The sequence below is a fragment of the Athene noctua genome, chromosome 1 (assembly GCF_965140245.1).
Source record: "Athene noctua chromosome 1, bAthNoc1.hap1.1, whole genome shotgun sequence".
NCBI classification, from domain to species: domain Eukaryota; kingdom Metazoa; phylum Chordata; class Aves; order Strigiformes; family Strigidae; genus Athene; species Athene noctua.
The window spans coordinates 201,122,868-201,147,029 of record NC_134037.1 but is presented as its reverse complement, the minus strand read 5'-3'; the positions used below and the strand labels follow the sequence as shown (position 1 = coordinate 201,147,029).

General features: G+C 36.4%; 1 protein-coding gene across 4 annotated transcripts in view; it reads left to right on the top strand.

The window, feature by feature from the left end:
• MYO16 (myosin XVI) overlaps window positions 1-24,162 on the top strand; it is a 405,417-nt gene that overhangs the window by 166,650 nt on the left and 214,605 nt on the right. For all 4 annotated transcript variants that reach the window (XM_074930682.1, XM_074930690.1, XM_074930699.1 and 1 more), the window contains exons 6-7: window positions 9,700-9,824; window positions 13,745-13,870. In XM_074930682.1, the coding sequence (XP_074786783.1) occupies window positions 9,700-9,824; window positions 13,745-13,870 (251 nt within the window). The remainder of the gene's footprint in view (window positions 1-9,699; window positions 9,825-13,744; window positions 13,871-24,162) is intronic.

Below are 24,162 nucleotides of genomic sequence, written 5' to 3'. Positions count from 1 at the left end.
CAGAATGGCTAGCTGAGATGTAGAAGTCTGCTGCACTGGATGGGATTCAGTTTAAGGTTATGATATTTAAATTTACAGGCTATATGTGGGTGCCTATGCACTAGTTTTGGCCTAATATTCCTATTACCGTTAGTGGAGTTCTAGGAGATACTGTCACAAGAGAGCAGAAGGGTTACTCATTTGACCAGCCACTAGGAAAACACTGGTAAAAACTGCTGAATTTTTTCTGTGCCAAAATATCACTGGCTTTGCATGTTACTGGTTTTGTTTTGCTATGAAAAGAAAGACATTTAAGGACTTTGAAAAATAAGATGGAGAGACCATCTGATACAACGTCCTGCCAAGGCAAGGCCAATTTAGAGTAGCTCAGGTTACCCAGGGCCAGATTGGGTTGGAGATTCTATGAACTCTCTAGGCTCCCATTCCAGTGCTGAGCCATCTTCTTGTCATTTTTTTCTTATAATTTTCAGCTGAAATTTTCTTTGTTGCAACTTGCACTGTAGCCTCTTGTTCTTTCATTGCTTACCATCAGGAAGCATCTCCCTCCAGAGGTGAAATGAAAATATTAGGAGGCATAAAAAGGTGTTGTTTGGTTTGGTGGTGGTTTTCGTTGGGCTTTTTTTTTTTTTTTTTTTTCCCCACTATGTGTCTTATTATGAACCTGGTTGATTACTGGAATCATTGAGAAAGTCTGCCTGTCACCTTTTGTAACATTAATTTAGATTAATATCAGCTTTATGTTTTAAGGCAAAGCTTCTGTTGTGTTAGTGCCATTTTTTAAAATATCAAACTTTAAATGTCTGATAGCATATTCTCTTTGTTTTTAGAGGCAGAATGTTCTAATGTAAGAATGTATCAGTGAAACTGATTATGTTGTATGATCCTTATGTTTCCTTTTTTTCCTTTAGGCTGTCTTAAATATTTAATGCTCTGAAGAATTTTGTTGCATTCTTCAGAACAACATTCTTTTGTTTTTCCTTTCTTGGTATTTAGTTGCACAGTGGATTAGATGACCAATATATAAACTACAGATGAGTGACAGATATTTCTTGGCTGACAAATGGCAGGAATTGACCCATTCACTGTAAATTATTTCCTAAAAAGAGGTGTTCCCTTCTGTCTGCCAGGATCTCAGGCTTCAGTGTTCAGTAGGTCAACTGTGCATTCCAAGAACATCAACCTTGTTATTTAATGTGAGAAAACAATGTCTGAGTATTTGCAACATTTGGGTTTTTTAAGAGCTGTCTAAGTATTCTACACATCTGAAAGCAAAATAATGTCTTTCTTGTCTATTGTATAGTGAGAGTTTATGCACTAGCAGATTATTACAAAACCAAAAGAAAACCATCTGTTGTGATTTTTTATTTTTTAAAGAATGACTGTATTTAAACAATATAGCTACCTTAAGATATAGGTGGCTTTTCTTCTGCTATGACACAGGTACAGAAAAAAAAAAAAAAAGTTTATTGCTTTTCCACAAAGTATTCTTTTTGTTTTTAACAATTCATTTTCTGCAGGGTAAATTAATTTAAAATAGCCAGTTAAAAGTTATTGACCTTTGATGTTAACAGAGATTTCATGTACTTAATCAAAATCCTGTATAGTATTCCAAGCTGTGTGAATAATGTATCTGTTTTGTTCTCTGAATATTAAGGGATCATATTCAGGTGTCTCAGAAAACTATATATAGACAAAATCATGTGCAAGTCCCATCCATTCAGGTGGGGTTTTATGGTTTAAATTACTTAAAATATTGTGCAGATTTCACAAAAATAGACCATGGTTTATTAAATTCTTACTAGCAAATGGATTAAGCCTTACTTTTCAGCTGTAAAGTAGAAAGAATAAATTTCTTCTTCTGTCTTGCAGCAGTAGGTAGAATCAAAAAAATAGAAGCTAAGGTTTAGTACAGAATCCTACAATGAAGACAGTGTTTAATATTATCTAGAAACAGTCAACTCATAAGTTAATACTATATGGAGAATTTCTCTGAAGCCAACAGTTAACAGCATAAGGGAAATAACGTGCAGGAAAAACTGATTCAGAAAAGTAATGGGCAAAGGATTAAGGAAAAATTTACTGTAAAACTCACACTATACAGTAATCTAGAATGTGATAGGAAGATGCATCCAAAAAATTACTTGGGTTAAAAATTTAAAGTGATTTGAAATTATTCATAAAATCTGGTATGATTGGGCTAAAAGCCAAACTCCCATTCAGCTGGTCACTCATTCCCCACCTGATCAGGATAGAGGGAGAAAATAGAATGAGAAAGCTCGTGGGTTAAAAGACCTGGAGATTTCTTACCAGTTACGGTCACAGGCAAAACAGGGGAAAATTTCGACTTGGGGAAAATTGCCAATTGGAAAAGATTCAGGTAGTGAGAAACAGAAAGACAAACATTACAACAGCACCTTTCCTCCCCCTTTCTGAGGCTTGACTTCACTCCTGCACTGCAGACTCCTCTACCCCCGCAGGCGGCACAAGGGGATGGGGGAGCTACAGTCAGTACGTAACAGTTTCTCATGCGCCACTCCCTCTTCACACTTTTACTCTTCTCCAGCGTGGGTTTTTCACATGTACACAATTTCTTCAGTAATGTCCATCTGCTTCGTTGTGGGTCCTCCATGGGCCGCAGAAAGTCTCTGCTCCAACACCTGGAGCACCTTCTCTTCCTCCTTCTCTGACCTTGGTGTTCCCTCAGCTGTTTCTCCCTCTTTTTGTTCCATCTTTGTCTCTGTCCACTGTTTCTGCCCTTCCTTAAATACGTTTTCACAGAGGTGCCACACTTACCTGACAGGCTCAGCTGTGTCCTGCGGTGGGTCTGCTGGAGCTGACTTGAACTCTTCTCCACCCGGGATGGCCACTGGCCTCTTCCCATAGAAGCCACCCCAGCAGCCCCACAACTGCCAACACCTGGACAATACATCTGTGTGTTTCTCAACACTGGCACTTTTTGATGAGAATAAGATCAAACCGAAAATACCAGTTATGTGTATTTTTCATCAGTTTTTATTGTTATTAATTAAAAAAAGTATTCAGAATACATACACCATAATGTTCTAACTTTGAAGTTGTGTGACAAACCCTCAAACAAGTCTAGTAATCTAACAAGAAAAAAAATCATATGCTGTTTCTTCAGAGCACTCAGGAAGAGCAACTGATATAGATCAATATAATTTCAGAAAAGTACTGCTTTAGACTTTCTTATTTAAAACTACAAAAGGCTTTTCATAAACATCAAGGAATTATTGCTAACATACTACAATAAGAATGCACTAAACTGTCAACACATAAAGACTGTTAGCACTAAAGATCGGTGAACTTAAGCTAAAACTGAATTCCCTGATATGTTTTCTATTTTAGAACCATATATGATGTGATCTTTCTGCTTACAAATTTTCTGTTGATAATATTGATACAGTAGGTTGACAGAAAAATAGGCAACCCAAACCAAAAAGCCTCAGGGTGGTTCAAGGTATTCTCACTCTGATTCTTGCTGATTGGGAACAACCTAGCCATAAGATTATCATACACAACTTCTGTTTATTTTACACAACATCTGTTTATTTTCTGTGGAGAGCTTGATTAATTGATGATAGGAGTTAGGTGGTGGTGTTGCCAATGAGAACAGGGAACTAAATGAGATGTTTCCATAGATCCCTTCAAGTCCTGAAACCTGAAACACATGGAAAACGTGACACATTGAAAATGTCGTACTTGAGAATCTTCATCTGTCTTCCTTTGGCCTTTATGTTTTTTAATATAAGCTTAAACAAGCTACCTTAGATTTTATATTTTCTAACTCTTGGGGAACTGACTTTGAAGTGGATTAAAGAAAAAAGTCCATCATATGGAAACATTTTGTTACCCATATGTTTCTATCAAAGGAAAAACCTTTATACTCACTGTGCAGACTTTTGGCACTTGAATTGACATTTTAAATTAGAGTCAGTAGTTTATGATCTACTTTGTAACTGATGCTAGAAGGAAAACAGGCATGTCTTTGACTAATAGGCTTTAAAAAGATTTTAAAAAAGGTTGTGAAGAATATCAGAAATTGAGAATGCCCTTTTAGTATCCTTTCAAACAATTTACTGATAAATAATCTGTTATCAACTGAAATAAATGATATTTTTTTTATCAAATTTGTAGAATTATAACCCTTAGAAAGTTATGAAAAAAAAATTCAGTGCCCAGAGTGCACCCATGGGCCCTGTGACCTCTACACCATATTCCCAGTGGCTTGGCCGCCTGTGCTCAGTATAGCCGTGCAATCTGGGAGCAGCCAGCTGAGAAAAGAACTAAGTTGTGAGGCAGAGCTGGGAGAAGCCTTGTCATGATCTTTCACCCATCCTTTGGCTCAGGAAACACATTTAGGCTCAGGTGTTTGCCCTTGGTCCTTGCTTGAGGGTATGCCTGTGCCCAGCCACAAGCCTTGCTGATCCCAACCCTGAATCACTGACGACCTCCTGGTTTTACCTAATTTGTCTGGATTTGTTTCTAGAGTCTTTCCTGGTAATTGCAGGACTGTCAGTTGGCTCTGATTCCCATCACCAGACCTGCTTGATTTTCTTGTTTGGGTACTGTGGAACTGTGCCCTGGTCAGCAAGCACACCATCCTGCCTGCCCTGTGCCTCAGCTCCTGTCTCCCTGGCATGTGTTTAGTAGCCTGCTTTTGCTGATCTCTCACAAAAACTTCTAAACATAATATATTAAGGACTTGCAGAGAAATCCTGAATATAGAAATACCATCTGTGAAGAGCTCATTTCGGACATGATACTTATGGCAAGTAACCAGAGACAATGATAAGCTTGTTTTGCTTCTGTATTCTACTATTAATATTACAAATAAAATAATAAACATGCAAGACACATCTACAGATGAATGCTTTAGTATTAAGCCAGTCTATTAAAATAAATTATAAATATTATTTTTGTTTTCATACAAGTTAAGAAGAGACAGAGTTCATTTAACTATTTTTGGCTGGAAGGGTCATCAACATCCTCATTATAGAAGAGAAGAAATAAAACCATGTTTCACTAGAGTGGACAAATTGTCACTCTGATGTCTACATGAGGGAGAGATGGGAATTCAATTTCTGATATCATTTTCAGACTAGAAGAAAATAACCTAAACATCCTTCACTAAGCATATGTAATGATGCATCTAATGGCAAAGGGATAAAACCTAACAACAACAATCATTCGAAACTTTTGCAGTGAATTAGAGCTATAGGCCTAGGTAGTTTTGCAAGTATACATTATTTGGCAGATACTGAAAATATTGGCTTCCCTTCTCACATAATAGATGTTGGTGAAGTGTATCTGTTCATGTGCTGAGCTTTGAAAATCAGATGCGCATAATGCCAAACAATATGCTCAGGAGCTACTGAACAATGTAATTTAACAAAAATAATGCTCTTTACAATGCTATCTACTAAGCTGCCGGAAAAGTCCTTCTAAAACTTTAAGGAAATAAATAAAGCTGAATAAAGTAACAGCTACACATGAATATTTTAATGAATTAAAATTAGTATTTCAAGAATGGTACCTTTTTTTTTTTTTTTCTCATTGATGGTTTGTAAACATGTCTATCCTATACTACGCTGCACATGACAAAAATAGACATTCTAAACCATAGTATACCCAGAATTACAGAATACAGACAGGCTCATCACACTTGGGATGAAAAGAGCCTTGCTGTGTTTACAGCTCTGTGCAGGAAGGATGAATATATTATAGATAGCATGAGAGAAGACTTAAGAGGAGAGGAAAGACTAGCTTCTCAAAGCTGTTGAAAGCTTTTAATGTACATCTGTGTTTGCAAGACAATATTGACCTCTCTTAAAGACTCTTAAGCCCACTGGAGAATGAGATGTGCAAGTTACAGAAAGAGTGGCTGCTGGGTGTGTGCAGTGGGTATTTCCCAAAGAGTTCTTGGGTGTTTTTTTTCTTTACACTGGTCACAGGAATGGCGTTCCCCTCAAAGATGGAGTCACTTCTTGGTACTGAACATTTCTGAGAAAAGTATTTCTTATAGCAATTCTCAGTTCTGTTTGCCATGTATTTTTTTACCACTGCAACTTTTTTAAAGTTATTTTCCCTCTTTTTATCTGAGGTTTTTACATTCCTTTGGGTTGTCATTTCTATAACCATATGCCAGAGAGGGTGAGACAGCCAAAGCACATGAAATGGTTTTGTCAGGTGTTTTTCTTAAACAGTGAGATGTAATATATTTTGTATTGTATATAGCTTTCAAGTTATGCTTCTGCTTGTCATCAGCACTGATACTCATCACCAAATGCTGTGCCCTGCAGGGTAACTACTGCTTTAACTGTTCCTTCTCCCTCTTATCTCCTGCAGAATTTGTAAGCATGTAGCTCCTGTTCTTATTCTACAGGCTATTTGGAGTGTATTTTACATTCTATGCCTTTCTTTTTAACTTTCCATTTTTTAAAATGTGAATCCATTCCCATAGTACATGCCAATTTGTTTTTCTTCTATTTATTCATGCTGGCTGTTGTCCCATTTCAGCTGAATATCTAAACCATATTTCCCTTTTGAAAAGCAATGTGAAGGTCATTCTTTGATTCAGGCAACAAGAGCTACTTACTGTATGAGTAACATTTTGTTGTTCCATCTAAAGTCATGAAAAATGGACTCTCCAGAATTACAAACTTGATTAAGGGAAGGCAGTTACTGACCAGGTCTCCTTGTCTGAGCCTCAGAGACTGACACGTGTGCATGCTTAGTAGATCTGCTTCTCGGCTCCCCACCAGAGAAGTCTTCACGCTGATGCCTAGAAGTTCCTGAGTTCTTGGAATTGAAAACTCTGCAATTCTAAGATTGCAATTTGATTATTTTTTTATGTTTTCATTCCGTTTTCTAGAAAGGCAGAGAAAAGGAATCTCTGTTGTTTCTGTGGCATTTTCAAAGCTCCTTTGGATATTTAAAAAATGAAGCCTATGGAACCATGTCCCTGTGGTAGCTCACTTGCCCGGCTGTTTACTGCTATTTGTTTAATGAAATGTGTATCGTTGCTTTACACAACGATTAGTTTGAAGTCGGTAAAGCTCTCTTGAGATTCACATAGACTGTGCCTTTGGTGCTATGTAGCATTGTTTATGCATTTTCTTTGAGCTGATGGGTGTAATTTGCGATGGAAGGTATATAGCAATTGATGCAGCTGAACTCTTTTCTTGATTTCTCCTTCAGCATGAGCAAAGTTAAACTTTCAACAACTAGCTTTTTGTGGCCCCAGACAGGACACACCAAGGGTCTATAAAATGCAATTTACAAGTTGTAAGGATCAGTATTTCACTGTTAGGATAAGAATATACTAACAACTTAATTCTTTGACCATGCCGAGTGTAAGTCAATAGTAAATTGATAGAAAAGGGTGAGTGAACTGTGGGGGCCTCTGCCCTCAACCTGTAGCCATTACGGTAATTTACATGAAACACGATGAACCAAACAACCTGATAATAACTGTTTTTAACTTAGCTTTTCTTGTGAACTTAGTTTTTGGGTTTGAGAATTTGAGGTATTATTCACATGCAAAAGAGGTAGTAGGTTAATTTCCACCTGTTGCCTCCCTCCTTGAAAAACAAAACTTATTCTAATTGTTTACTGGAGAAATCAAGAGGAAGAAACTGTTGACATAAGTTCTGTCAGTAATATTTAAAAATGTCTGCCTTCATCAGCTATAAAATGACACGTATATTTTAAAACTTTAATCTTTCTTACCTGACAACATTAGAAAAAACTTTTATCATGACCAATCAAATTTCATTTCAGCTGCTCAGTCTGTCTATGTTATGTGTTTAAAAAGTGAAGTCAGTGCTGCAAATGATAACTAAATTTGTGTGTATATAGCCCTTCACACCACATAGTGTTTTGGAAATTTAAATGTATGCATTTGAGAAGGTTCTGTCACTGGGACAAGAATGTTAAACTATCAGTTTGCTGTTGCAAAAACCAGGAAATAGAAACAGAAAGAAAAAATATTTAACTGATGCTGTGTGTCATAAGTAATCTGTGAATGTCATCAGGTAGTTTTAAATCATTACTGTGAAACATGATGAAGGCATAAAAACTTCAATTCTGACAAAATGAATACATTGATTGTTGGGAAATACTTGGGACATCCTATGAAATCCTCTATTCTATCCTATGAAATAGAATTCCAGTCTAGCAACTGTCAGGCGATAGGATATTAGCACATTCTGCCTTTGGGTGGTTATCTACTTTAAGCTATCAATATCATATATATATATATATATATTTATATATATTTTTATATATTTATATATATATATGTTTGTTATGTGAAAGATCACAGGTTTTAGTCCAGATACAGAAAACATCTAATTTTCTCCAGTTTAGGTTTAATTTGAGTTTTATGTGTGGAGTCATTTAGAATCGTTAAGGTGACAGGTGTGAAAATATAAGAATAAGTAAATGTGGCCAGCAAGACAGTGCTCACCTCAGAGCTGAAACTCAGAAATGCTGCAGGCAAATAAAATTCAGAACATAAAGCAATGTGTGTAGTAACATGTTAGTGAAAGAAAATGATTGGGATTTTTTACTGAACTACATGTGGTACACCCGTTTATATGAGTTTCAGGGTAGATTAAAACTAAGATACTTTAAATATGCTTTTACCCTGAAACATGCTTCAGTTGAAAATGTTAAGTTAAACACATATGAACTAAATTAATGTATTATTTGTCACTTTTCAGCTCACTGACAAATAACCAAGAAATCATTTATTCATATGGTTTTTGTTATGTCATGGCCAGGGAAGAGAGGGAGGATTTTTGTACTCAAATTAGATTTTCTATATATGGGTATAAGTGACCACATGAAGCTAGGCGTGGAAGAATCAAGCCCCAAATTTTGGTTAGCTATTCCAACCAAGCCACAACCAGTTGCTGATTTAAACACTTAGCAATTTTGTTGTACCCTCTGTTCCTAATTTTAAATCTCTTCAGACTGGACACCAGGCTTTCTTTTAGTTATAGACTGCCTTGCTTATCTTCCTTTTAAAACTCTACTTTGACAACTGGGTTTTTTGGTATCAGTGCTGACACAAGCAATCCCATGCCCCCATACCACATTTTCTCTTGGTTTGTGGGGCCTTGCAATGGTCAAGGCTCAGCTGGAGAACTAATCCTGGTTTAAAATAACCCAGGCAGATAAAAAAGTGTTAAGTTTTAATGTAATTTGCTTCACAGTCTCTCAAGCAGTTGAGCTGACAGGTCTGAGGGACTTGTATGGGCACTGTGATGTATATACACCGTTGAAAGAATGTAGCCAAAAATAATTTTCATTAAGTAAGACCCAAACACTTGAGTGACTTCCTTAGAGTACTTAATTCTTTCCCCATTCACAGCTATTTTCACAATCCCAGTGAATTTAATAATATTACAACTGCTTTACCTACAGCTGCTCTTGCCAGTCAGTAGGAGGTCAGGTCTGTTTGTTTAATATTGGTGACATTAAATCATCTATGTAGTGACGATAAATAAAGATATGAGTAAACTTGTTGGTAAATATAAGCAAACATGTTCTATAAATACACACTGAAGTCTAATTAAATGTTGATTAATCTTTTACAAACCCAGAACACAAAATCATATATCTGTTCTTTATTGACGAATAAAATGGCAGGTTTTAGCCTTTTCTTTTTCCCAGGTGTAGAGCTGAATTCATTGCGCCAAATGAAGATACAGAGACCTATGACAATGCTCACAGATGTCCGACAGCTCATATCAAGTGGAGGAAGCGTGAATCAGAAGAATGATGAAGGAGTTACCCTGGTGAGTGGGAATATGTAATCGTCATCCTGTGAATAGGGATAAATTGCAGCTGTGTACTGGTGAGCATGTTTGCAAGGCAATTCTCTAAGAAGTGGAATGCAAGATTTTGGTTCTCATCTGGCCTTTTGGAAATAGATATATGTCAATGCCATGCATAGCATAGATTTTAAATAGGCTAGGGCAGCATCTCTGTCTTAATGACAACTTTCTAACTCTTAGCCACTGGATATGCAACACAGAAATTAATAGAGAAAAAAAATATTGACACTGTAATTTAGAACTGCAGCAGATACTTGTGGTCTGTGACATTCTGTGTAAATGAGGGCCTGAAACTTCACTCAGTGATTCCTGTTTTGGGCTCGTATCTTCTGGATGAGCCAGGCTAAAACACTGTTTCATGAAGCTGTCCCATCTTGATTCAGTGTAATGAAGCATCCACCATATCAGTAGATAAGTATTCCTCCTTCTCCTTAATTTGCATGTTATTTGTAGTCACTGGGTCTCATTATACTTTCTTTCTGCTAATAGATCTTCTATCCCTTTGTTTTTTCAGGATTGCTACTTCTTCAGCTGCCAAATAATTTTAAAATTAATGCATTTTCCCCTAGATAGCAGTCTGTTCTCTTTGCATATAAAGTCTTCAACATCATTATCAATCAGTAAATGGCTACCAGCAACATTAACATATTGAATAGCTTTTAAAAATTCTTTTGTGTTTTTCTGCAAATACTGTACTCAAAGAATTAGAAAGACAAAGATGTATTATTATCATAATTAATAATTATTTATTCCAAGATGTAGGTTGAATTACATTGCATGATACTGAATGAATACACGGAATTATTAGTGTTTAATTCCATACTTTAATACCTGTGGAGTATTCAAACTATAACTGAAAATGTGAACAGCCTCATATCTGGGATTGTTGAATCCAGCGACTGGCTCTGTCAGTGGCCACTGACCATATCTAGGATTGTTGAATCCAGCCACTGGACACCCCAAGGCAGTTAACTGTAGTTAAAACCAGAAGAGAAGCAAGGGAGGGGTGAGAAGAAATAACTTTTACTTTATTTCATAAAAGCATTAATTGAACTTCCAGTTTTCTGATACATTGATGCTCAGGTGCTAAATCACAGTAAAATGCAAAGTTGTTTCTACTCTACTCTTACTGCTAATTTAGTCTGAACTGGCTTAGTTAAACTGAGTTATGAAGTTACCTAACTATCACTGTGTAAAACCTTTTCTGTAGTTAGCTGGATTAGTTGAAATGCATGTCTGAAATATGTTTAACATTATTGTAAATGCTAGGAGAAGAGCATTGTGGATAGTTTGGTTTATGTTGTTTGCCTAGTGGGATGTTGATAAAGGGGACGTTTTTGCACCAACAGTTTTTATGTTGAACTTTGATTTTCTGAACTTCTTTCACAGTCTTGCAACAAGTAGCTACAGAGTGTATCATTCTACTTTTGTCTGAGATTTCTATTATGTGAAACTTTTGTCTGACAAACTAGTGGGAAATCTGGAATTTGTTAAACTGCTCTGTCTGTATTCACTGGTGTGGAGTCAGCCAGTCTGTGATAGCTGTATGCATATCAAAAGGTTCTGGGAATACTTTTTTGTTGCTCTACATCTATCTGTAGAGGGAAAACAACAAATATCTCAGCTGTAAATATCTGTTTTCTCTTGATAGATTAGTTTTTTCTTGATAGATGTAAGTCCATGTGTAAGTTAAGATGAATCAGGCAAAAAATTCATGACATAAATATATAAATGCACACGTTCTCACAGATTCATAGCACATACATATGTGCACAAGCAATACAGACACAGAATGATATATTGCAAAATTAATTTTTCTGCCAAATTCTCCTGCAATAATTTTTGCCTTGAAAGATTTCAGTCACAAAATATTTCCTTTGTCCTGTGATCTTTTAACTACTTAGCACTTGTCAGATTGATGTCTGAATAGAAAATGTAATTTCTTCTTTTAAAACAGAAGAAAAGGTGAAGCTATGTCGAATTATGGGAAAATTCTGAGGGTTTTGTACATTTGAAATCAGAGCATTTATAGCGTACAGATTTAGCGTTCTGCCCTCAGAGCAAGGGTATTCTGCCCCCTTTCCAGGGGAAGATTTTTGATGAGCTGTAATGTGTTTCATCCCCCTGCATCAAGCATGTTCACAGAGAAAACTTCATGTATACTCTTCAGATGCAGCTGAACCAGAAAAAACAAATAAGGCTAGTAATATCCTGGACTCTGTTTTTGGTGTCTCCTGTGCTTTTAGTGACTTTGGAATTGCATGGTTCTAGTAACAGGTCTGTTGCAAGACCGTTTTCTTGCCATTAGCCATCCATTTCAATCCTCAGAAAAATAGTCTCTTTGCTAACATTACTTCAAGGGAAAAAAACCCCATGTAGTTGGGCTATGTGGTTTGGGGATACAGGTTGCCACCTATAATCTCAGTTGTCCATTTCTGCAATCTTCCTGAGCCCTGTTCTTACTGACCATCATGAGAATTGAATCCTTCTGATCGGGGATGAGCAAATATATTGTGCCAATTTCCAAATGCATATTTTGTCCCCTTTGCTCTCAGAAGTGAAGGGAATTTTTGATATCACAGCAGAGAATCATGAGAAAATAAAGACCGCTGAACTATAACCTGCATCAGTCTCATCATGTGAAGAATGTGCCTCAACAGAGTTATTCACCATACATAAGAAACAATTTCCACTAAAACACACAAATGACAAATTTTCCCTGGTGTAGGGTTCTTTATTACATTTTCCTCTTTTACTTGATTATTACCAGTGTAAATAATTTGCATTGCCCCGCTATATTTTTGTCTATGATCACTTTCTTTCTCTCTTCACAAGTCCTGTTTGGTATTATATTGCTCCTATATTTATTTTACATACTTGCTATTTGTATTAATTACATAGAAGATAATATATTTTTTTTTTATTTCATTCTATAAATGCCATTTACAGTGAATTGATTGCTGATATAAATGCCAACCACATGTAGAGCCTTGAATAGTAATATATTATAAAAGTTAATGTCCAGTTTCTGAAATAATCCATTAACAAAGATATTTTTGAGTGTCCTCTTTCCCCTTCTTGCCACTACAGTTTTCAGTACCTTTTCACTCATACTATATTTGCTACTCAGAATGACAAGCCACAAGCAAACACAGCTACCTTTGAAGTTGTCCCTGCTTTAGCAGCAAGTTACACTACTTGACCTCTGAGGTTCCTGCTGTCTTGAGTTTCTGTCATTTTGGTACTGCATTTTCCACCCTCTCTCTGTTCCACTTTACTCTGAAATGTAGTTTACTGATACAGAAAATCAACTAAAATTATTAAAACAAATAGTACTTAAAATAATTAAGTATCTAGGAAAGCAATACAAGTAAAAGAAATAAAATCTCTGTGGTTCAAAATTGAGAAAATATTTTTTGGTACTGATTTTATGCTGCAAACTCAATGTGCTTGGTTTGATTATGTGTTAATGAATTAATTTTGGAGTAAAGTAGTATCAGGTTGCATCTGGGATATTTGAACTGCCACAAAAGAACGTTAGGTCTAGACCAAGCTCTGTTGAAATGTATGAATCTACCTGGCCTCATGGAGTTTGTGAATGTGTTTGAAAGGATGTTTGCTTGAAATTGTATGAAAAGTATTTAGTGAATATCTAGTGATTGGTTCTCAATAAGCTAACATTCTTATCTTTTGGTGGGTTTTGTTTATCAATGCTATAAAAGGTTCTGCAGTGGTTTTCTAGTCTGTTGTTATCACATGTATTTTGTATTTGTCATTACTGTGATTTAGCCAGTTAGGTCTGTGGGGCAGCCAAGATATGCAATAGCACGTCATGGGTTTTTCTGAGTTCTTTAAACTGTTAAGATACTTTTATATTGCAGCTGCACGTGGCCTGTGCTAATGGATACAAGAATGTTGCATCTTTGATACTGGATCATGGGGCTGATCTCAATGTAGTGGATAATCAGTACTGGACACCTCTACATTTAGCGGCGAAGTATGGACAGGTAAAGCTTGATTTTTTCACCTGCTTCTCTTTTATTTCTGATAACCTTCTGTAGCAATAGGAAATCTTTCAGGTCAGGGAGACTATTCTGGTTTTAATGTGAAAAGCTTACACATTCCTGTACTATAGGTGGCATCTCAAATGGCAGAGATCATTTGAGAATAAACATTGTAAAGCTATCAACCCAATACAGCTCATTAAAATCAATCTACCATCAACAACAGTTTGTCTCCAGCAAAAATTAAATTTGCACTGACATGTGAAAGGAAGCCAAAATAAACACTTTTGTCTGTTATTTTCTTATGTTCTGATGTCAAACTCTTACTTTTTAGCTGACTTTTTTTTTGCAGTTGATATTTCTATGAATAAATGTCCAGAATTCACTTAACACAGCAGTCACATTTAGTTTTCCAGTCACTGAGTTGTGGAATGGTGCTCTGTGTTTGGGATTTAGAGGCCATGCCTAAACATGACTTGTGCCTCTTAATATCCTACCTTTTCACTTTTCCTTCATCCTCATTCTCTCCAGACATGCTCAGTGAGCCTCTGACCACTTTAGGAGAGCTCCCCACAGCTCCCACTGCCCCACCTAATGGCTAACAAATCACCTCTTACCCACAGGTACCTTCCAAAAACCTCTCTGATGCATCCTAGCTCAGCCTCCCATGTTCCTGCCCTTTCTCTTTTCAGGTCTTGCTGCAGGTCCTGGAAAACTCATCCTTTCTTGTCTTTGTCCTCCACCAGGACGGTCTGGCCCTGATCTGCCCAAGGAGCAGGACACAAGATTGAGTGTTGCTGTGAATACAAATTGCTTTCTTCTGTTCAGATTCCTGCTGATGGCAGGGATCTCTTTCCTGACGCTGTGAATGTAGGTGTACTGAGTTAGTCAGAACGTTCTATGAACTGTAGCTGTCAAGCCATTCCCCTATTTCTACGGTACTTTGCCATCTTGTAATGCTTATTTTTATTGCCGTCAACCATGCTTTTAAATATAACTCAGAATGGCAAAACGTTGTTGATCCTAAACAGGACTTCCGTTTTCTTATTTTATTTTCTAATAAATACGAATGAAAATCCTTACATACTTCTGCTGGAGTATGAATGCCATAATTAGATCATCTTAATTCTGTTTCTGATCTCAGTGAAGACAATGCCACTCATTTAGCTGAATCTCTAGCCAACAGTTGAGGAAAACTAGGATTTTTGTTCATGTCCATTTCTGGTATCTCAGTTGGGTTTTGGTACTCGTAAGTAAACCTGTGAATTACAACATGAAGGTGCTGAGTTACAAGAAGTAGGATGCTGTTGATTTCACTACACCCTTAGTGATCTGAATGAGGCCAAGATTGCTTTTTTTGTGGGCTTTTCTTTTTTCAGGGTTTGTTTTTTTTTTTTGAGCTTTCACTGCAGGTAATCCACATGCTAAGATTTAAGGAGTAGATTCTAAGCATGCCAGAATCTCTAATGGAAAGCAAAAAAGACAGATATAGGTAGATGGATGTAATTCAAGTACTTATGCATATATGTTGTAATTCACCTGTCAGACTGTCTTTAGAAAATGGCTACATATACAATATATTTATAGGTTTGCAAAACCATTTAAGCATATAATTCAGTACTTATGTTATATTTTCATTCATGTCCTGTTGCTTATTAAAATGACATAAATGTATTTCCTTATTGCACGTGTTTTTATTTTCATGGAATAAATTACTTTCAACCGCTTTTCAGACTTCAGAAAATAAATAATACACTTTACAGCAAGAAGGTAGTTAAAATGTAGTAAAAATAATAATAAAAATAAATGTGTTTGAGACTAGTTAGTTCTGCTGGGATGTAGATTTCTCCTATTGAGATACTCTGTATCTGCTCTTTTACAGGGTATGAAAACTCAGTATATTTCCATAATAGATTAAGTCAGTGGATTATATATGTATAGCATGCAGCGTACCCTCAATAATTTCTGGAAGGTTAAATTTACAGGGAAAATTTTTCTGCAAAAATACACTGAACCAAAGTTTTATTAGCAAGGGAGGCATCAGTGATATTTTGCACATCCTGTAGTTTTATTTTTCTCTTCCCACCTTGTCCTGTGGTTTTCTGTAGTTCCACTGCCTTCACTGATCCCTCTGGATCCTCGTGTGGTACTGCAGGCAGGCATGCATACCTGTGTTCAGACTTGAGCAGGGCAAGAAAATGAAGTAAGGTGATTGCAGTAATGTAATCTTAAACTGGAGATACTACTTACATTTCAGAATGACTTGCAAGTTTGGGCTTTGTGCTGCATTAATGTAGTTATACAGTGACTGTAAGTCTCTGCTAGTGTGTGGCCTAAACACTAGTTTATTGACAAGGACTTGAACGGACTGACTTGAAAGGACTGGGGAAGAACTTCTCTCTGGTTATATATGTGTAACATGTCTATGTTTGTAACACTAACCATGGATGACTTGAAATACCTTTTTTGTCATGAAGTTAGGTATTTTTCTTTCTGAAACAGACCTGTACAGGTAAAGTTTGTAATTGAAAGTGGCTAATGGAAAAAATTAAACTGTTCTAAGAGCTCAGAATGCTATTTTGTGAGATGATCCCTTTTGCTGGCTCTTTTGTTGAACTGTGTCTCTCTTTATGTCCCAGATGATGATGGCAGTGACTTTTACTATTCCAGGAGTCTTCAGTGAGAAGCCAGGGACCAGTTGTGCTACTCACTGTACAAGCACTATGGGTAGATGTGAAGGAAGACAAATGAAGTAACATTCCACTCTTCCTCATTAAAATTAACAAAATACAGAGCAAATATCTTCCCTTTGTAGTGTTAATGAATAATACAATTTGAAGATTCCTTATAATCATTATAGATAATTTGCCATTCTTATTTAGGAGATAAATACAGCTTTCGTATGGATTCTGTTTGGAAGAAACAACTAAATAATTTCAGTTCCTTTAGGAGAGGGATTTATTAGGTATCAGGGAAAACATTTCATCCGGTAACTAAGCCATTGGGATGTTTTTAAAATTTTCTTTCTTATGATGATAATTTTGAAACATCTTTTAGCCTTAGCATAGATTCTTGTGCATATCATATTTATAATTACATTTTGAGTAATTAATTATAGAAAAATAGAAGCATTGTTACGATTTTGGGAAAAAGTAGTATGGCAGAATGGGAATAACCTTAGTCAAGACATGATTTGGATAGTCTGTTTTAAATTAAAATATATTTATGAGGGAATAGGGGTTTTTAGCTAAAAGTATTAATGTTCCCTGAGAAAGAGATTCATATAAATTCTGGATTCCATCCCTTACATTTTCACCCTCTTGTAGCACATATTTGTGGCAGGTTTTTTTAAAAAGTCTCACTTGAAAACTTGATACAGTGATAAATCTGTATGTTCTACTAGAAGACTGTAAACAAAATCTATTTGGTTTTGGTTTGATATTCTTTTTAATTCTTGAGAGGATTTCTTTCCTTCCAGGAATGTATCTGAACAGAAAATTAGCCTTTTCTTGTCTTGTAGCTTGTCTAATAAGCAATGATCCTTTAATGACTGGTCACAGAAGTTTCAAAAAAACCCTTTCTAAACCCTTGTTGTTTGGTAGTTTACTAACACTGTTGCTGCAATACCTGCAGCCAAACCCCATCCAATGTATAATGAATTTTATATTCCATGAATCATAAGGACAGATAGTATTTCCTGTTTTTAAGATTTTTCATATCTTATGAAAAAAATTAAGTAGTGATATTCTTATGAAGAAACTGGTACATTGTTTTAGAGTGACATCCAGACTCAAAGACGTGAGCTCTATGTTTGCAAATACACAAAATACAAAAAAAAAAAGAAAAAAACCACCATAATACACAAAATGAAAAAAACCAGCCATATTTGGCTATTTGTAAGACTATAACAATAATAGAGACAGTGCTAGTTTATTTACATGGGGAAAAAAACAGAAGAATCTACTGAAGTTTTAAATTTATAGTGAGAAAATCTAATTTGTATCTGTATAGGAGGAAATTTGTAAAGAATAAAGGTACTGCAAGCTTCTTGTTACAAATCTCAAGTTGTAAATTTAATACACAATGTAAGTGGATTGCAAAAAGCCTATTGTTCCATCTTCCACAGTAAATTATATGAGAAATTATTGGAGCAAAGATACATTATCGTGAGTGAGCTAAGCATGCAATAGACTTCACACCTACACATTGTAATCAAAATCTGGCTTGTAGAGATACCTCTATAATGGCAAAACCAGTTTTATTTGGGGCAGGATTCTTCTCAACCAAATTTACCCACCTACTACTTAAATCCAAAGTCTTATCTTTGTGGTGTGTAATATGAAGAATCACCTCTAGAGTGCAATTCAGACATATCTAGGAGTTGCGTTTACAATAGGTGTGATCAATCATTACTTAGAGGTGTGACCCTCCCTGATTATAGAGGTCATGGGCAACTAGCATATGTTAGAGGTCTAACTTGAACTTTAAAATTTTACAGGAGGAATCCAGACCAAAGTTGAAAGCAGATGGGCCAGAGGATGGGTCAGTTGCTCACTGGATGTGCTGGGCCTCCCCAGTCATCATGAAGGGGACATGGAGTTGATGTCTTACTCTTAGCGTAAAGCTACAGAGAGTGAATCCTATAGAGGGAATAGAGTTAAATACTTACAAATGACACTGACCTCATGAAAAACAAAACATAGCAGCAGGTTGTTGCATTGTTTCCAAACAGGGAATAACTAGGTGTTTTGTTTTATCTGATGTTTAAAAAATCTGTACCTGTTTTTACATATATTTGTAAAGAAAAACAGTCTCATGGGTAAATTTACCATCTAAAATTTGCTAGAATGGTATTAGTCCAAATATTTAAAAAGAGCATAGATGAATGATAAATTAATATTCCTATTAGAACCAGAGTCTGTAGGTCCAGAGTGGAACATCTTTCTTGCATAGGAGTACAGGATATTACTAGTGAGTTTGAGGGTTATGTACAGGATATGGCTACTGAGTACAGAATAAGGCAACTGAGGCTACTGTCTGAAAGCCAGTCTCTCTGTAAGGTGAGGATCTATTTTACAGGAACAGATTAGATTACCAATAAGTGCAACAGACTGTTAACTGAAATACTACCAGCTGCAAAGATTAGAAAATAATGGTAATAGCATTAAGCAATAGGCATATTTTTAAGCAAGTTTGTTCTGAGTTTCGAGGACTGGTGCCATTTCCCCCCCTGTAACTATTAAAACTAAAAGCAAATTTTTATTTTTAATGCACATTGAGATTCTAACATTATACCATAAATGGGTATTATTGAGGTATTAAGGTCATTTTTCTGTGACAAAATGATGGAATTTAATAACCTCTTCGACACACTTGCCAATCTGCATCAGTGATGCACAAAATAAGATTATGAGGGCAGCAAAACCAGCCTCAAGAAATCAGAATATGCCAGGGTTGCCTACATAAATTTATCAGGGCATTTTGGTTATATACATTCTTAATACTGTTATTGATGGCAGTTTGAACTCCCTTGTCTCATTCACATGCAGCATGGAGAGTGCTGGCATTCACATAGGATGCTGCCTGTGCACACCAGAGTGGGGCACAGATCGTCACTTGGGTACCACTTGGCCCATGCTGGCACTGATACCAGCTGCGGAAGGGCAACTTGTATTTCTCAGGCCGGCCCTCTAATTTGAATTTAGCACAGCAGTCACTTTGTGAACAGCTAATAATCTGGCATTGGTAGTGCTGTCCCTGCTGGACATCTTCCAGGCGGCTGTGATCAGGAGAGCACACACTCACCCTCCCTGTGGTGGGAATAGGACGCAGCTCTGACATTTGCCTTGGGTACTTTGGCACAATTCCCAGGCACAAGCTGTTTCGTTGTTGTTTATCACAGAAATGTCACCTTTCAAACCAGTTATCAGAGGCATGCAGGTCAGAGCTGATTCCCCAGTATCTTAAATACTACCTCTCCCAAAATTTCGTCCTTGGGGGATGTTGCCTATGTCTAAACTGTTAAATTGCTAAATAAAAGAAGGCTGGGGATTAAGCCAAGCAACAATCTGGCTCACATTCATATTGTTTACAGCTAGTTTCCTCTACAGGAGATTAGTAGAGAGCTGTTTGGAATGGTCCAAAGCAGAGTCAGGGACAGACCTAACAGTTAAGCAGTGCTCCATTGCACTCTCTTACTTAGAGAGACAGATTTAGCTTCTGGCTTTGATGTTTAACAGTTTGATGATGTCAAAAAAAAGGATGAGAATTGTTGAACTGCTGACTGTACCTCTCCAAGAGTAACTCCTGCACTGGCAAGGATTTCTTCCCATTATTAAATTAGAAATATCCCAAATAAATAAAAATTGTTTAGGGAGCTCAGATGCTTGCCTCATTTTCTTAGCATGTTACATACATCTTGTATAATTTTCAAAATTTATGTGTGAAATTGCCATTCTGTAAGTATATTCTCCTTTAATACAAGGTTGGCTTGTTTGCTTGGACTGGATCATACCCCTCTGTCTAGTTCATCCAAATACAGCATTTCTTTCAGATCATAGAGGAAACTCTGTGCTTCTTGCTGAAGTCTGAGAGAACACACCTTCTCACTATGTGATCTAATTTTCTCGTTGTTACCAAAACATATTAGTCATTTGACTCAACTCTGAACTGTAGTTTAATTTTCTATTCTTTAAGTGCATGTTGACCTCAGAATAGAAAAAAATCCACATCCATCATTAGAATAAGCTTCAGTGTAGGTGGGATATCTGAACTCATTGTAGGAAATTATATTTAATGTCATTCAAGTTTAGCCATTACCATAGCAGTTCCTTTGAATGCTGTTTCTGGACTTCTGCAAACACATTCCACAAATGTTTTCAATGAAAAGAGCTTAAAGAAGGGGATCCTTGTTCAGTATTTCAAAAAGAATAAAGTATAGTCACTCAGGGAATACATATTTTCCCTGTCAAGCAGTTGGAATCTTTCATTTGTGGTCAGAAAATCCTCTAGAGAATGTTTTATCCAGACATATCTCACCCTCTTTTCTTTAGTATTTTTGTTCATCTTTGGCATGTGTGATTGTACTCAGGTAGAAGAGCATCATTTCCCTTCAGATCAAATTACTTTCATTTTCCTCAAGCAGAGGTACTACTTTGGGATTTCTGCCTGTGATATCTTTCTTTCAGTCTCAATATATTCAGAAGGCTTCTATGAATGATTCAAATGCTAATTGTGGGTACAGAACACTAAGGCAAGAAAAGCTAGATTCACACAATACCAAATGATAAAAAAATAGATTTACAAGTTTGAGCTTCACATGCAGACTAGGGACAACCTCAATTTACAAAATTACTATAAAATTCTCAGTGTTTACATGTATGTTTTTCAAGCTGAGATGTGCACTGTATACTTATTTGGTTATTGCAGGAGCTCAGTGATTAATATAAATTTCATTTTCCTTGAAATGTCACCTACAGTGACATCCTCTCACATACGAGAGGCATGTATGAAAAAGAAGTCTAATAAGACTATTCAGGCACAAGCTTTGAGAAATGCCAGGTTTATGGTCCTTTCTGTAGTATTAATATATAACTAGCAGGAACATAATTCATAAGCACACTTAATCACAAGATCACATAATATTGGTCCCTGATTTATTTTATTTTTTTCTCTAATTTCCTGGTGGACTGAAAAATAGAAATGTAGGTTATCAGCGAAGACTGCTGAAATCTTTACTTCAGCTGCCGAAAAACTTTTAAGTAACCTTTGTCACTTGCTTAGATAGCTGAAAACAGCATTAGGTTGTCCTTCTTTACTTGAGTTTTCCAGAAGTTTAAAAGGCCATATAGGTTAAACATGTTGACCACAGAAAGGTAGTGGTGACACTAGGGGAACCTGGGTTCCATTCCAAGGTCTGTGTATGAACAGACACAGTCTTTATGGTTCATTCCTCCCACACGTACCCTTATTTGTCCCATTGCCTACAGTTTGTTCCATTCTTGTCTTTATTCTTTGCCTTATTGTCCCATTCATTTGCCTGGCTTCATGTCCTTTCCTTAACACATTCTATCCCAATCCTAATTTCCTTGCACAGGCAGTTTCTGCCCCTCCTCCTCCTCCTGGTTCTCATCCAAGCTTTCTCTTTTCTCTAGTTTGGCTTCATGCCCACCTTCCTGCCCTTCTGTTATACTTAGTCCTTTTTCCCACTTCCTCAGAGTCCCAATCTCCCTTGTTTAGTCTCAGTGTTTTTTCCTCACCATGTCACTTTCTTCTTTAATTTTCTTTTTCTGCTTAGTCTGTCTCTACCCACATCCTGGCTCTTTGCCACATCTCTCTTCTTCCTTTTCACTTCATTTATTTCATGCTGTTAGTTCCAAAGTCCAGCATTTTATCCATGCTCTGTTCTATTTTTTCCCTTCCACTCTTTCTACCCTGCTGCTAGTCTCATTCCTCCAACCTACTTCTAATCTGTTCCACTTTGCTAACGGCAGGTGGTTATGGTCCCCTTTCTTCTGCACTCAAATAGAAAAAATATCTTCCTCATCTATATTGTATTAAGAAGGGAGATCTGTAATGGGTTTCAGATATCCTTTACTGTGTCTAGAGCAGTACTGTGGATCAAATTTGAAATTGCAGGGAAAATAGTATTTAGCCTGTGAATGATACTGCTTTTATTTCAGGCTTTACATATGACACTGGCTTTAAGGGAGACTCAGTATTCTAAGGCATACTTACTGTTATGTAATGGAGAACAAATACATGATCTTAAAAACTCAGTTCACAGTAACTCTAATATTATAATAATTTTCTTACTCCCTAATGTTGTGAGTCTCTGTCTTGGGATTTGTTTTGTTGTTTCACTCCCCAGTAGCTTAAGGTCCCTAAACTACACTTTTCTTCTTGATGCTTAGTGAAGTGCCTATTATTGCCCCATTACATTAGTTAAATAGTCTCCAGTGTTATTCTAAGGAGTTTTATTACTCCATGATCTTATTTATTCCATCTGCTGAATATATGACTAGCATGAAGTTACGACACTTCTATCACAGAAGCTTAGTACTGATACTACTAATAATACTACTAATAAAAATTGAAACTACTTTCCTGATTTATATTTTTTTAAATTGTAAATCTTTTAAAACATCCAAATGGATGTTTAAACATAGCCACTGATACTGGTTATCCAGCGGTCTACAGGGTACCATACTAGAAAAGGTAGGCTCTGATTTATACATTGTAATTAAAAACTGTGTTGTAAGCATCTGGTGACTGATTTTTTCAAAGGTTTGGAACTTGAATAAGCTTTGACAGTTTCCCAAACAGACAACAAAAGGAATATTCTCAGCCCACAAAATTAACCTTCTGCCTAATACAAAGTCTTCAAATTATACAATCCAATGTTTGTCTGACCCAATGTTTGACCCCCGCAAAGGTCGAGCAGTATATTTTCCTACACCTTGCTCCCAGAAATGCATCATTTTTGGTTGATTTATTTTTCTGTCTCATTTAAAAAAAAATAAATTAAAAAATCATAAGCACTTACAGGCAGCAGTCCTAGCAAACTGCCTAACAAAAATCACACAGTGAGGTAAACATGCACTTTTCCAGTGTAGTAAATTTTTGCCTTATGAGAAACTGAAAGTTGGTTCTTATGAATGCAGAGGTAGCCCATCTTACTCAGTGGTGTAGACTAGAGATTATAATGGTGTAACCAGTGGTATTTCATGTGTTCTGCTGAGGGGTTTTGTTGTGTTTAGTGAATAAACACATTAGATATTGAAATAATACTTAGGCATTTCACACAATAGCATGAGGTTGATGTTCCAAATAATACTAATTTTACTCTAAGGTTGTTGATCCACTAGTTTCCTATTATATGGCTTTGTCTCATTGTGGATGAGAGCATGCTGAGGACCATATCCAGAGAAAATGGAGTGGGAACCTGAGAAGTGACAGCAGGTGCAAGAAAATTGCAGAAAGAGGGTGGGGAAGCCTTAATCAAAGAGAACTGAGACATGAATGTGAAAAAGGAAAAGAAAAATAACATTGTCCCAAAAAACACCAATAAAAGGTAAAAGAAAACAAGTTGGGGAGGTAGATGTAGGGAGCTGGAAGTCTCAAATACAGGGAACAGAGAAAAATGACCTGAGGAATAAGAAACTGTGTGGAGTGGGGGGGTGCAAACAAAAGGTTGATGGTGAACCAGGTCACTAAGGGTGGTAGGAAATGTCGAATGTTGAAACAGAAAGAGAGGAGTGAAGAGAAATGTTGGTTTTGACAGGGAAGAAAAGTGA